Raw genomic sequence first — 12,742 nt, 5'->3', positions numbered from 1 at the left:
AAAAAAAAAAAAAAAAAAAAATCACCAAGTGTAGTTAGTTTATTCAATTTATTTTTTTAAAACAAGCCCCTCTTTTTAAGACCTCGATAAACCATGTGCAAAAACCGGAGACAATAGGATAATGCAAAAGGAAAAGCACGTGGAGGATAAGTGGTGCCAAAAGGGGGCGCTAGCAAAACCGACTTCCTGACAAGAGACAGCAAGAGACAACAAGAGACAACCTGACAAGAGACAACGGAAGGAGTGACAACTTAGCTCCTCGATATTCAAAAATCACACAACCTTCAATCCAAGAAACAAATGGCACTCACCTCGATGAGCGCCTTCCCTCCATACAATATTCCACAGACATGTCATCCTCCACATCCGTCTCTCCACCAGAGCTGCTTTCCGTCACATCGGAATCGACATCCCGCTCCACATGACGCAGGTTGGCTTGCAGTTTGCGCGCCATGTGACTGAGCTCCTCGGCACAGCCTGGTATGCTCTGCAGGTCGGGAGTCGGTTCCCACGGGTCCTCGGTGTACACGTAGGACCGAGGATGCAGCTGGGTCGAAGCCCCCGAGTAACGATGGGGTAAGTCGAGCAGCGTCGACTGAATGCCGCCCGAGAGGGGGGGCAGGCGATGGATGGAGCTGCCCATCAAGCCGTGCAGCTGCTGCTTCAGGTGGCTTTCCAACTGCCCGACCTGAACCAGGCGAAGCCGCTGAGACAGCATCTTGGCTCTCTCCTTGAGGACGGCGAGCTTCTTCTCAGACTGCAGTACTCGCGCCGCCATGGAGCTCTCGGTTGAAACGCAGTTGTGAGGAACTGATTGAGCTGCCACCACCTCTTGATGCTGCAAGTTAGTTCGGCTTTCTTGTCGCAGGTGGTCTGCTGCAGAAATATCACCAGGTACCTCTTGCACTTGTGAGCAATCGGGCCGTTTGCTCAATGAGGCAGGCAAAGATGCGCCTACATCAGATTTTGTTTGCGTCTCTTGGACGGACGGTAGGGATTTGCAGACGCCTTCCCTATCCGCAAAACTCTCTTTATCATCGCACGAAAAATGTCCGGGATCATGAAGGCGCGAACCCAGAGTCGACGGCGCTTCCAATGTCACCGCATCACGCGATTGCTCCTCGTCCACATTTGTTCTTTTGCCGTTTACCAGCTTATCACCGCAGTAATGATCTGGCTCCAGTTTCGAAATAGTCCTCTGTTGCTTTGCAACGCCATTTTTTTGTTTGAAAGCACCCTGGTGTTCAGGTTTCATTATTTGGCTCAGAAAATCCAACGAGTCGTGCAGGAGCTCTTCTTGGAGCTTTCCCTTTGCAACCCGGTGCTTTCCGTTCAACGCCTCGCCCGCCTCGGCCTCACCGAGGCAAGACTCGAGCTGGTCCCCTTTCTTGCAGGGGCAGCTGCCGTTGAGTCTCTTACGGACGGGGCTGCCGAATTCAGACGTCTGAGAGAGGGCACCGCCGGCCGGTGGCGTCGGCGACAACTTGAGCCTGCAGACCTCAGTGGTCGCATCCGTGAGAGCCGGAGCCATGGCATCCATGCAGTAACCAGCATGGAGCCTCATAGGCGGCGGTGGTGGCGGTCGCCAGCACGAGGTGACCTGCACGAATGAAATGAAATAAAAAAAACAAAACAAAAAAACGTTAGTCTCGCCACCTTTTCCTGAAACGCTCTCATTCCATGCACTCGATTCCAATGGAATTGCATCCGAGGAGAGGGCAACAAACAATATAAAAAAAAAAATCACAGGAACCTTGTGAGAGAGAGAGAGAGAGAGAGAGAGAGAGAGAGAGAGAGAGAGAGAGAGAGAGAGAGAGAGAGAGAGAGAGAGAGAGAGAGAGAGAGAGAGAGAGAGAGAGAGAGAGAGAGAGAGAGAGAGAGAGAGAGAGAGAGAGAGAGAGAGAGAGAGAGAGAGAGAGAGAATATTGTTTAAGACAACCTTGCTTCAGCAAGGTCATGGGTCCCCTATCAAGACATGCATCACGTGGAGCACAATGGGAAAGAGGCACAATTGTCAAAAGGCAGAATAAAAAAAAAAATTAATTAAAAAAAAAAAAAACCAAGGCAATCGAAGAGACAACAGGCGTGAAGTCATCAATTTCCTCACTTTACACGCGTTCAAATTCAAGGTTACCGAGATATTATAAATAGCGAAGACGTATCGATCCATATTGGTGTTTATATTCTTTCACAGCAACGAGCGGATGCCACGTGATATGGTTTCGGGGCCACACCCCGCCCCCCTCCCCAAACCCAAATTTCAACCCCCACCCTTACGCCTTCATAGCCCAGCGTGTTATACAGACACAAAAGCTTACGTTAAACAATAAAGGAATAATGTACCTCTGTCATTATAATTACAAAGGGAAACAAAAACAAGTACGCACCACCACCCCCACCCGCCCTTCCTTTTGCCTGTCGTTGTGATCCACGTGACGCGCGGATACGTCTCTGGGACTCGGCGCACCGACGACGACTGCAATCGAATAGTAGAAAGACAATAGTAACGAACGATCGTACAACGGGAGACGTGAACACGCTGTGCCCCACCTGTACCGAGCCCTCCTCACACAGGCCGCATCACTTCCCGCCTCCACGCTCGTCCCGTCTGCATTTCTAAATCCCCCGTTCCCCCACCACACCACCTCGCCTTCGCACCCTCCCCGCTGCGTTCGCAAAGGGACAAAAAAATCCTCTCCAGCCTCGCGTTCCTCTCGCGCGCCACGGGCTCCGTCAGAATCTTCAGCCACTCGCGCGCACACGCGCCTCGTCTGGCGCGCACTCCTCGCGCGGGGTCCCTCTGCGCGCGAGGTCGGAAAGCCTGCTCAAGGCCTGCGCTTCTCGAAGCAAGATGGCGGCGCACGAAATGCGATGAGGCCGCCGCACCATCTAAGCAGGCAGACGGGAGTACCGTTTCTGCGCCAGCGGCGGGAGGGAGTGCATTGCGGCGACCCACCCTCCCAGGACTATTGTGCCATTGGTCAGAAAATTGTGACGCGGCGATGACGTTTGCGGCGAGAGCCCGCCCACGCGCGTGAACTCTCACTCCCACATTTTTTTAATCTCCTCCTACTGTTCGTGCTCGATATTTTCCCTTCGTTTGGTTGGAAAATTCACAGGTTTCGCCACTTCCCCTCTGGGCGCATCTTTAACCCCCTCCCCCCTCCCAACCAAGACTTGCTGACAACGCCAACAAAGTCGACCGTGTTCTTCATACAAAGGAAATCACATTAAAACTCACGAACCTGTTTTGCAGCAAATGTCTTGATTGTTTTTTTTTTTGTTTGTTTTTTTTGTCCTTCGCTCTCCGGCGCGTCCTATCAGCGAATCTCTCTTCCCTCCCTCCGTCCCCAATGCGGCACAACAAAAGGCCAAACAGGAAGGGGCCGGGCCGTGGCCCAGCGTGCTCGCCGCTCAATAAGGGAAGAACGAGGCTCGGTGGAGCCGTCGTGCGCACATGATTCACCGTGTTTACCACACGACATTGAAGGTGTATAAAACCCGGATGACGCCACCGTCGGCATTGGGGAAAAACATTCCGCCGTTGAATGGCGCCGCACGGCACACCTCACGAGGGGACCGAACGTGAGCACAAAGGAGAAGGTTGTGCGGTGCGGTGCGGTGAGATGATGTGAGGTGGGCGTGGTAATGTGGTGTGACCCAAGTGGTGACGTCTTCGGAGTCGAAACTTCATGGGATTTTAATAATAAATAACACAGCCGGAAAAAAAGGAAAACTAAACTCGAACTTAAGACCGTTACATCCGGTCGTTCGTTCGTTTAACACACGACACGTGGTCTAACGAGGTAAAGAAAAATCTGGGGGGGGGGGGGAGCGTTGCCAAACTTTAACAATAGGAGTATAAGTAAATAAAGGGTTCCGAATTGGTGTTAAAACATGTGTGGTACTAGTACAGCACGGCTCTGTCCACACAGGTCACGTGGAAACGTCACAAAGGTAAATGACCTTCATCAATGACCGTGTCGATCCATCGTCTTTCATGAAGACGTGCTTGGTGGATAAAGTACAGGGAAAAGGTACGCAATAAATAATTGTCCATGAAATGGACTTTACTTTGCGTGTAAAGGTGAACGCTAAAACGAAGTGTTTTTTTATCGATTTATTATTTTTCGGTGTACAAGGTCGAGGCTCATGGAAGACTGCAAGTGTTTCATAGACGGCAGCCTCGAGACGGCTCTTGCTCAAATTTAAATGAAAATTGAACTCGTCAAGTCGACGAAACGACAACAAAATTGTTTATGATCAAATTTGACACGCGTCAACTAAAGTCCATTTTCTCAACGACTCTTGGTGCCCTTTTTTTGTCATATAATACACAGAACTTTGAAAATGGCTTTGGGGGGGGGGGGGCACTGGCAGGGAAAAATGATTGGGTAATCATCATGTTGAAATGATCTCAAAGTGATCCACGTGTTTTGTAAACCCCAACAGCACATTTACCCCCTGGTTCGTTGGAAACGTGCATCTCTTTTCATTTGCGATGTTCATGAACTTCGTTTATGTTGTTAACAAATAAATAAAGTAACACGTGTTGTTTGTCTTACAGGAACCACGCCCATTTTTCTTTAAACCACGCCTCTTCCTCCTGACTGCACTTGTTGTTGTCAATTGTGTTCAAGACAGTTCGACTTGCTCATATAAAAATGAATACACATGTAAAAATCAATGGAATAAACTTCCACATTTGCAGTTTTTTGATAAGTAAACTGATAACACATTTGAGTAAAAATAAGAAATTAAAAATATTATATATATCGAAATATATATATATATAAATATAAATATATATATATATATATATATATATATATATAATATATATATATATAATATATACACTATGTGGACCACGCTGTTCTTGGAGACCACGCCCCCTATTCGCCGTGCTTCGCCATTTCTCCAAAACACGCCCAGTATTCCCTCAAGCCGCGCCCACGATTCCCTCAAGCCGCGCCCACTATTCCCTCAAGCCGCGCCCACTATTCCCTCAAGCCGCGCCCACTATTCCCTCAAGCCGCGCCCACTATTTCCTCAAGCCGCGCCCACCGTTCCCTCAAGCCGCGCCCACCGTTCCCTCAAGCCGCGCCCACCGTTCCCTCAAGCCGCGCCCACTGTTTCCTCAAGCCGCGCCCACTTCCTCCAGGAATTACTCATCACAAGCACCATTCCCTCTCTGCCATTTCAAAGCAAATGGATGGCAATGCAGGGGAAATACAGTCGTTTTGCTGTCTTGTGTCAAACGATCGATTCTCAGTCAAAGTCGATTCAAACAACAACAAAAAAATTCAGATGTTGGAGATGGTCGATTCTTGCACATACAATTCTGATTCTGATGTACCATACTCTGTTACAGAACATTGGTGCTGCCGAAGCAGTTTCTTGGCAAGGGTTATATTACTGGGGGGGTGGGGGGGAGAGGGTTGACATTGCATTCCCAGCAGTAGTTCGTTCAGGAAGTTGGAATTTTTTCATGATGCCTGCGAGAGCTCACCTACTCTTTGCGAAGGACACCATGGGGCCTTTAATGTCCACCAGCTAATGCCGGCAGACGGGATGGTCAGTTTAACGTCCATCCGAGAAACGGCACACACATTGATGAATCATTATGACTGAATCACCAGGATGACAGTTTATAGCCGGGTCTGGATTCAAACCCAGGCTGGACAGCTTACAGTGGAGTGTGCACGCACCTCTAGGCCAGTATTCTCAACCAGCAGGTCACGACCCATCAGTACGCCACAAGGCACCACCTATTGGTCAGCGAACGTCATACCGACTTCAGAAGGCAGGCTGTGGAGGCATCATCTTGCCTTTGTGTAATTTGCTTACGTTATGATTGTTTCTCAGAAGCAAACCCAAGTATCCCACTGAGGTAAGCAGCATTCTATATTTAAGGCATAAATGTCTTAAATGAGGCACCAAATAAAATTATTCGTATTATATTTTATGTAATCATTGCAGCAGACAGCTACATATAAATTTCAGTTCAGAGCACCCTGTTTTATTTTAAGTTATTATTTCTTACGTGGGCCCTGACCTTTTTGACATTTATTCAAATGGGCCTTGAGATGTCACCCGAACATTTTCACCACAAATGCTGTAGAGATGTGATTTACTCGATTTGCATGACAGAAAAAAAACCATCAAAAATAAAAGCTTTGCTACAATCGTAAGTGTTAAGGCTCGGTCACACCTTGATGTTTTAGCCAACGTATGCCGATTTTTGAATTTTTTTTCTAAAACGCTGGCACATGTTGAATACGTTATGGGTAAGTTTTGATAACATTGAGAGCACGCTGAAAAACACTGCCATACGTCGTTGTACGTTGGCTTTAAACGTTGTACTTTTTGGTTGTCCTCAAACTTTTTCATGCTTGAAATTTCACGACGTATGCCGGCGTATGACTCACACGTTCCGCTACGCTGGCCACAAGTTGTATGCACGGTCTGCGATCGTTGACAGACGTCAACACATGCTACGTGTAAGTTAATCATAAGTTGAGACACGCCGAGGTAATGTTTAGCGTACCCGAAACTTATTTCTAACCTATGATTAACGTGTTGTTGGCACGTTATGCGATCGTTGCCACACATCGACAGACGTTACTTTTAAGTTACTCATAGGCTGAAAGACGTCGGTATAATGGATCGTCCTTGCGTCAGCGTCCACGGCCATGGCCAGGACACTTATTTGCAGCATTCTTCAAACTTTTCTTCGGCATGACGAGGATGTTCACACTTCGATGTCTTGCTTGGCTATGATTCCAATTGTCCATCGGCAGCGTCTATTTAAAATAGTCGAGTTTGAGCGTTTTAACACGTTCAGAAGAAACGCTTCAAATTTCCAAACCCCAGCGTCAAAAAACAAAGGCGAGTGACAGCAATTTAAATCGTTCATTGTAAACAATGAAACTCGCTGAGTGGTACCGTTTAAAAGTCGTTGAGTGTAAAAAAAATCCAATTGTTGAGCGCAAGCGTCTACTTTCAATAGTGGAGATGCAGCCATTTAAATCGTTGAGTTTATCATTTAAATCGTTAAATCGTTAAACGCAAGGACGATCCATCATAACCCACACCCTCCCCCTCACACTCACCTACTACTGCCAACATGAACAAACTACTACTAATACTAATACTGATACTGATACTGATACTGATACTGTTACTGCTGACATGGACATCGACTCCAAAAGGACTCGAAAACACTGTTGGGTTCCCCTTTTATGAGCAGCATTTTTATATACCAATTCCCAAAACCGCTGGGAACACGTCTTTATATGGCAGTTGTAAGCTAGAAACACGTTAATTTTTTTTTTTGTCGACCGGAAGACGTCATTGGAATACGTCTACATACGTCGATGTGTGTTGGGACTACGTAAAGAATTGGTTCAAAGCACGTCAAACATAAGTTAGAAATAAGTTTCGCGTAAAAAAGACATTACCGCGACGTGTTTCGACTTATGAGTAGTTTATAAGTAGCCTTTGTGGACGTGTGTAAGCGTCCACATATCGTGTGTAAAACTTATCCCCATCGCATGCGGAACGTGTGTCATACGCCGAGTACGTCGTAAAATTTTGAACATGTTTAAAATTTCTTGACGTACTCTACTTACTACGACGTATGATAGCGTACTTTAGCGTTCTACTCACGTATACCAAACTTACTCATACCGTATTTGACATGCCCCAACGTTTTAGACACATTTTTCTTAGGTCGGCATACGCTGGCAATATCGCCAAGGTGTGACCGCGATGTTGACACTTCCATTTCGATGGCAGTTATGATTCGAATCGTTGTGCGTCAGCCTTTTAATAGGCTACGTCACGACATCGTCGGCGATGCGTGCAACGCGCTATGCCTAAGTTAGACTATCGTTGGGCATCGGTTGTGTAGGCCGACAACAGGTTCAGCATTCGTTGGTATAAGTTATCTATAACACAACGAAACGTTCTGTGTCCGTTACCAATGTGTTATACATAAGACCAAGTCGCGATGAATACGTCCGAATCTTTAAAAAAAAACATCAAAAGTTCAACGTAAGCCAGCGTTTTACATACATTTTAATACGTTGCCATCGCTGGCTAAACGTCAAGGTGTGACCGGGCCTTTAACTTGACTTGACTTTACTATCTCGGTTCACTGTGGGACAAAAGCCTCGCTCAACATGGTCTATTCTTTCCTCATCTCTCCAATTCAGGTCTTTCAATCGAATCTTTGATCTTCCTCTGTTGGAATTTATCCTTGAAGTCGAAATTACAATTTTACAGCCGACCCCTCCAGATATGTTTGTGGGCCAAATGGTGTGTGGCAAACCGATAATGTTCATCAGGATTCATGCAGCAAAATCCGGTGCAACATGTGGTACCTGGAACCATAACAGTGAAAGGGTTTTGATTTGATAGAAGGCCAAAAAATCTGCTTTTTAACGTGGTCAAACCATCCGGCCGTGTGCTGTTCAACAGTGTCCACAAACCAGCCTTTTGGTAGAACATCGACTGCAGAGGCAAACATTTCAGATGTCCAATGTACCGTTTCTTTTTTCAATGTACAGAGTTGTTCCTTCCCCATTTACAGGACTGTCAGACCCCGCTATTCGCGGGGGATACGTTCCTGTAAAATGGCGCAAATGGCCAAACCGCGAATAGCAGGGCATTGTTTCAATTTAAAAGGGGGGAATAGGTTCCCGGCGGTTCATGATTCATAAGGGAAAAATCAAAAATCCCACGAAAAACTGCAAATATGCCAACAAAAATAAAATTTTAAAAACCATGAATACGTGAAGCACGGAACCACAAATATTAAAGCAGATCACATTTTATCAACTGCAAATACGTGGGGTCCGCGAATAGCAGGGTCCGACAGTACTTCAAAATCTGATCCAAGCCAAAATCCTGCACATGACGAGAAAAAAAAAACGATCATTATTTTGGAAGGCAGGAGGCAACCTCACACGTTATGATCGTCAGGGGACAATGGACAAAGCTGTAGGCAAGATGTATGAGTATATATTGAATGGAAGTCATATTAAGTCTTCAGGAAAGAATGCATAACATCAAAGGTTACTACCCATTCGACCTATGACTTGGGCCCAACTAAGCACACATGTGTGGAAGTGAATCTATGACCAATACGTGACTTTTGAAATGGGGTAATCCGCCCACAAAATGCTCAGTGCGCATGCGTAGAAACCCCAGGAAACTTGCGTGTTTGGTGTGAAAGAAAGTATATCGTGTTGGGATAAGAATTGTTACCTGAAATGGCTCACAAAGCTCGAAAGCAAGTCAAAAATACTTGGAAAAGTTCCTGAAAGAAAGGGCTTTGCTTCTACACAACAAAAGACTTGGAGAATTTTCCCATTTCGCCGAATAGAAACTTGCCTGTACTGCAAACTCTCGACCATGTGGGTCAGTGCAAGGCCCGAGTGGACAGAAGTGCTACACAAACCCCAGACAGGTCACTACCATTAAATGGACTGCTTGTCTGGATTAGGTTTTTCTGAACACTAATGCGAAGGATATATCTGGGGCTTTTCAATGATGCGATTTCTGATCAATAATGTTGGGGGGGGGAGGGGGTGGTGGCTTGGCAAAGTGGGTGCCATGGGATGTGTTATAAATACATTATTTGTTTGCTTGCAGAACCACAAAATAAATTTGAATGCCACTCTGTAGAGAGCATACCTCCACCAGGCTGATTAGTTTATGTTTTGTATCCCACTGATAGCTTGGATCTGGATTTGCACCTGAACTAAAATTTAATCGGCTCGTTCTTGTCACTTAACCAACTCACCCACCAAGTTTCGTCCAAATCCGTCCAAAAACTTTGAAATATTGTACTATATATTGGTTTAGCGCTGTCACTCAATGGTGAAGAATCACTTTAATAATTACTGAATCCAGAATTGGATCTTCACCAAAATTGAATCAATTCTTTCTTGTTACATACCCAACCTGCCCACCAAGTTTTGTCTGAATCCATTCACAACTTTTTGAGATATCCTGCCGTATGTCGTTTTTGGCCCTATCTCCCAATAGTGAAGAATCACTTTAATAAATCTCAGATCCAGATTCGGATCTTCACCAAAATCTAATCATTTCATCCTTGTCACACGCCCAAGCCTTCCACAAAATTCAGTACGAATCCATCCACAACTTTTTGAGATATTTTGTTCACAAACAAACAAATAACCAAACAGACAGACAGAAATGAAACCATAACCTACATCCACCTGAGCTGGTGGAGGTGGTTACGGTATCCTCGATTTTTGCATCTATTGCGAAAATGAATATCCGTGTGTGTGTGTACTTGTATGTCTATTATATCCACTGCCGCTGGTCACTTGTACTAACAAAAAAAATGTTACAAACCTGACTCCTCTCATCCATGGATATTTGTTGTATTTCCTGCATTTCTGAATCCAATTTTCATTCCAGAACAGAACAATTATGGTTGACCTTTTTTTAATTGCCACTCTTTCGTCTAAGATCTAAATGCTGAAAATTACGTCAAAAAGACGATTTTGATCACAGATTTCCCACGAGCAACAGCACGTTAAAAGTGCCCGGCAAGCAAAGCCAGTTCTCTGGAAACGCACAGGCACGCACGCACGCACGCACGCACACACACACACACACACCACGTGTGCAAAAGGTCACGTGTTGATTTGAGGCCTCAAAAAATGAGGGACAATTTGATCGAAATTTAAGAAGCAATTGCAATCATTTTTGGTGTAATGGGAGGATTTCTTGAATAATGGGTAAAGGCCAAACAGAAAGAGATCAGCAAGGTTTGCAATCGGCATTGAAGAGGAAATGCAACTAATAACATGATTGGTAATGGCAGGCAGGAAAAAAATAATTAAAAGAAGGGAACTGTTAAAAACATTTTATTGCTACACTAGGAGTTTTAATAATGACGTGGAGCAACTTGAAGAGAAAGTAAGTAATGAGGAATAGGCCTACAATATATTTGCAGCAATCGGAACGTGATTTTATGAGGAGAGAAATTTAAGGACCGGACTAAAAAGGCACAATGTGGATATGATGATCCAATAAAGTTCTTAAGAATGACTTTGCTGAAAGTACATGTGCTAATGATTCTTCAAGAACAATTAGATACACATTAAGGCAAAGTAGTTTCAATGGTTGTGTATCTGCCTGAAAACCTTTGCTGAGAGGAAAGAGAGGGGCAAAGTCAGGCAGCAACACAATATGCTAGTGATGTCCCTATGCCTGCCCCCATTGTCCTCGAGTCCACCTCCACCTCCTCCTCCTCCTCCTCAGTGATATCCTCAAATAAATTGTATCAATAAATCGATAAATTTGATTAACATAGTGTTGGTGTAGCACAGTCAAGTTGAGCCAAATGGCCTCCTGCATTAAAAGGTTCCTTTCCTTCCTTGAAAGGTGCAGAGATCACTAAATGACAAAAGATCCTCAAAGCACAAGCAAATGGACATTAATCTGAGAACAAAGACTCAGAGGTTTGACCTTTCCACCAGCGATTTGGCTTCCAAACATCTGGAAACAGAGCTTTTCCAGGCAATCAACGCATCACGATTGTATTTTTGGGCTGGCAAGATGGCCTTGATATACGCATGCTCGCCTATAAGCTGTCGAGCCTGGATTCAAATCCAGGCCCAGCTATAAACTACCATCCCAGTGTTTCACACGCAGAGCGATTCGTCAATATGTGTGATGACCCTAGAATGGATGTTAAACTGAGCGTCCTGTCTGCTAACATTAGTTGGTGGATGTTAAAGATCCCACGGAGTCCTTTGCGAAGAATAGGCGAACTATTGCCGGCACCTGAGCCAAGTTCCAAATTCCTGCCCTAACTACTGCTGGGAAGGCAATGGCAAACTACCCAAGAAACTGCTCTAGCAGCACCGGCACTGTGTAGCAGAGTGTGGTACATCAGAATCAGAATTACGTTGTTAGTTGAAACATTGTTAGTAAAAATAAATAAATAAAATCAACTCGATCACCTGCCAGCCATGGCTGGTCTGGTCTAGTAATAACCTTTCTGTTTGTCTTGCGTTCCCGGCCGAGTTAACATTTTCATAGTTCACATTTCATGACCGACTCTCAAATACCTTCTAAACTATCACAAATGCCACTCGCTTTAAAAACAGCTCACCAAACAACTATCAGATATAACAAAGCAAGAAAGGTGGTGATCACTGCACAGTCCACGTGAAGATGTTCTCCTTTGAACAACAAAGAAAGAGAACAAGAACACACTCATTTGCACATTATAAAAAATAATAATAATAATAATAATAATAATAAGGTACTGCACAACCATCACACCAAGTGTGGCAGTCAGAGAACAAATCTCATCGCCAGTACTGGACATCTGTGAGATGCTGTGTTCACCAAAACAACAGCAGGAAAAATGCCAAACAACATCATGGCCAGGAACATACCTCATTCCTCCATCACCAACCAACTCTGGTATGCGGGAAAACATGTTTCAAGCAGCACCTTAGAATGAAGAACAAACTCAGCAAATCTACAATACGAGGTTAACTGCCAGATCAACATCCGAATAAAATAAACAATAAAAGCCATGAGTCTATGGAGGATCAACAAGCATTCTCAAACAATGAAGAAGAGTTGGTCTCAAGTATAGTCAAGAAAAGTTACAATGTCACCCCCACTGGATCCACGACAGTTTCCCACCTTTGTACAGGGCGATTCAAAATAATGTATACACACT

General features: G+C 45.0%; 1 protein-coding gene across 9 annotated transcripts in view; it reads right to left on the bottom strand.

Annotated features, from left to right (window-relative positions):
- KANSL1 (KAT8 regulatory NSL complex subunit 1) overlaps positions 1 to 12,742 on the bottom strand; it is a 351,273-nt gene that overhangs the window by 299,035 nt on the left and 39,496 nt on the right. For 5 of the 9 annotated variants that reach the window (XM_085879828.1, XM_085879819.1, XM_085879820.1 and 2 more), the window contains exons 3-4: positions 12,161 to 12,230; positions 312 to 1,600 (exon numbers count right to left, since the gene is read on the bottom strand). In XM_085879828.1, coding sequence (XP_085735954.1) covers positions 312 to 1,600; positions 12,161 to 12,230 — 1,359 coding nt within the window. Of the gene's footprint in view, positions 1 to 311; positions 1,601 to 2,387; positions 2,954 to 12,160; positions 12,231 to 12,449; positions 12,508 to 12,742 lie in introns of those variants that run through there. The other 4 variants (XM_085879822.1, XM_085879825.1, XM_085879827.1 and 1 more) reach the window with 4 other exon arrangements.

Source organism: Eptatretus burgeri, chromosome 4 (genome assembly GCF_056783735.1).
Source record: "Eptatretus burgeri isolate ZD-2024b chromosome 4, Ebu_testis_v1, whole genome shotgun sequence".
Taxonomy (NCBI): Eukaryota; Metazoa; Chordata; class Myxini; order Myxiniformes; family Myxinidae; genus Eptatretus; species Eptatretus burgeri.
The sequence above is the reverse complement of the archived record's forward strand: the minus strand, read 5'-3'. Positions and strand labels throughout refer to the sequence as shown.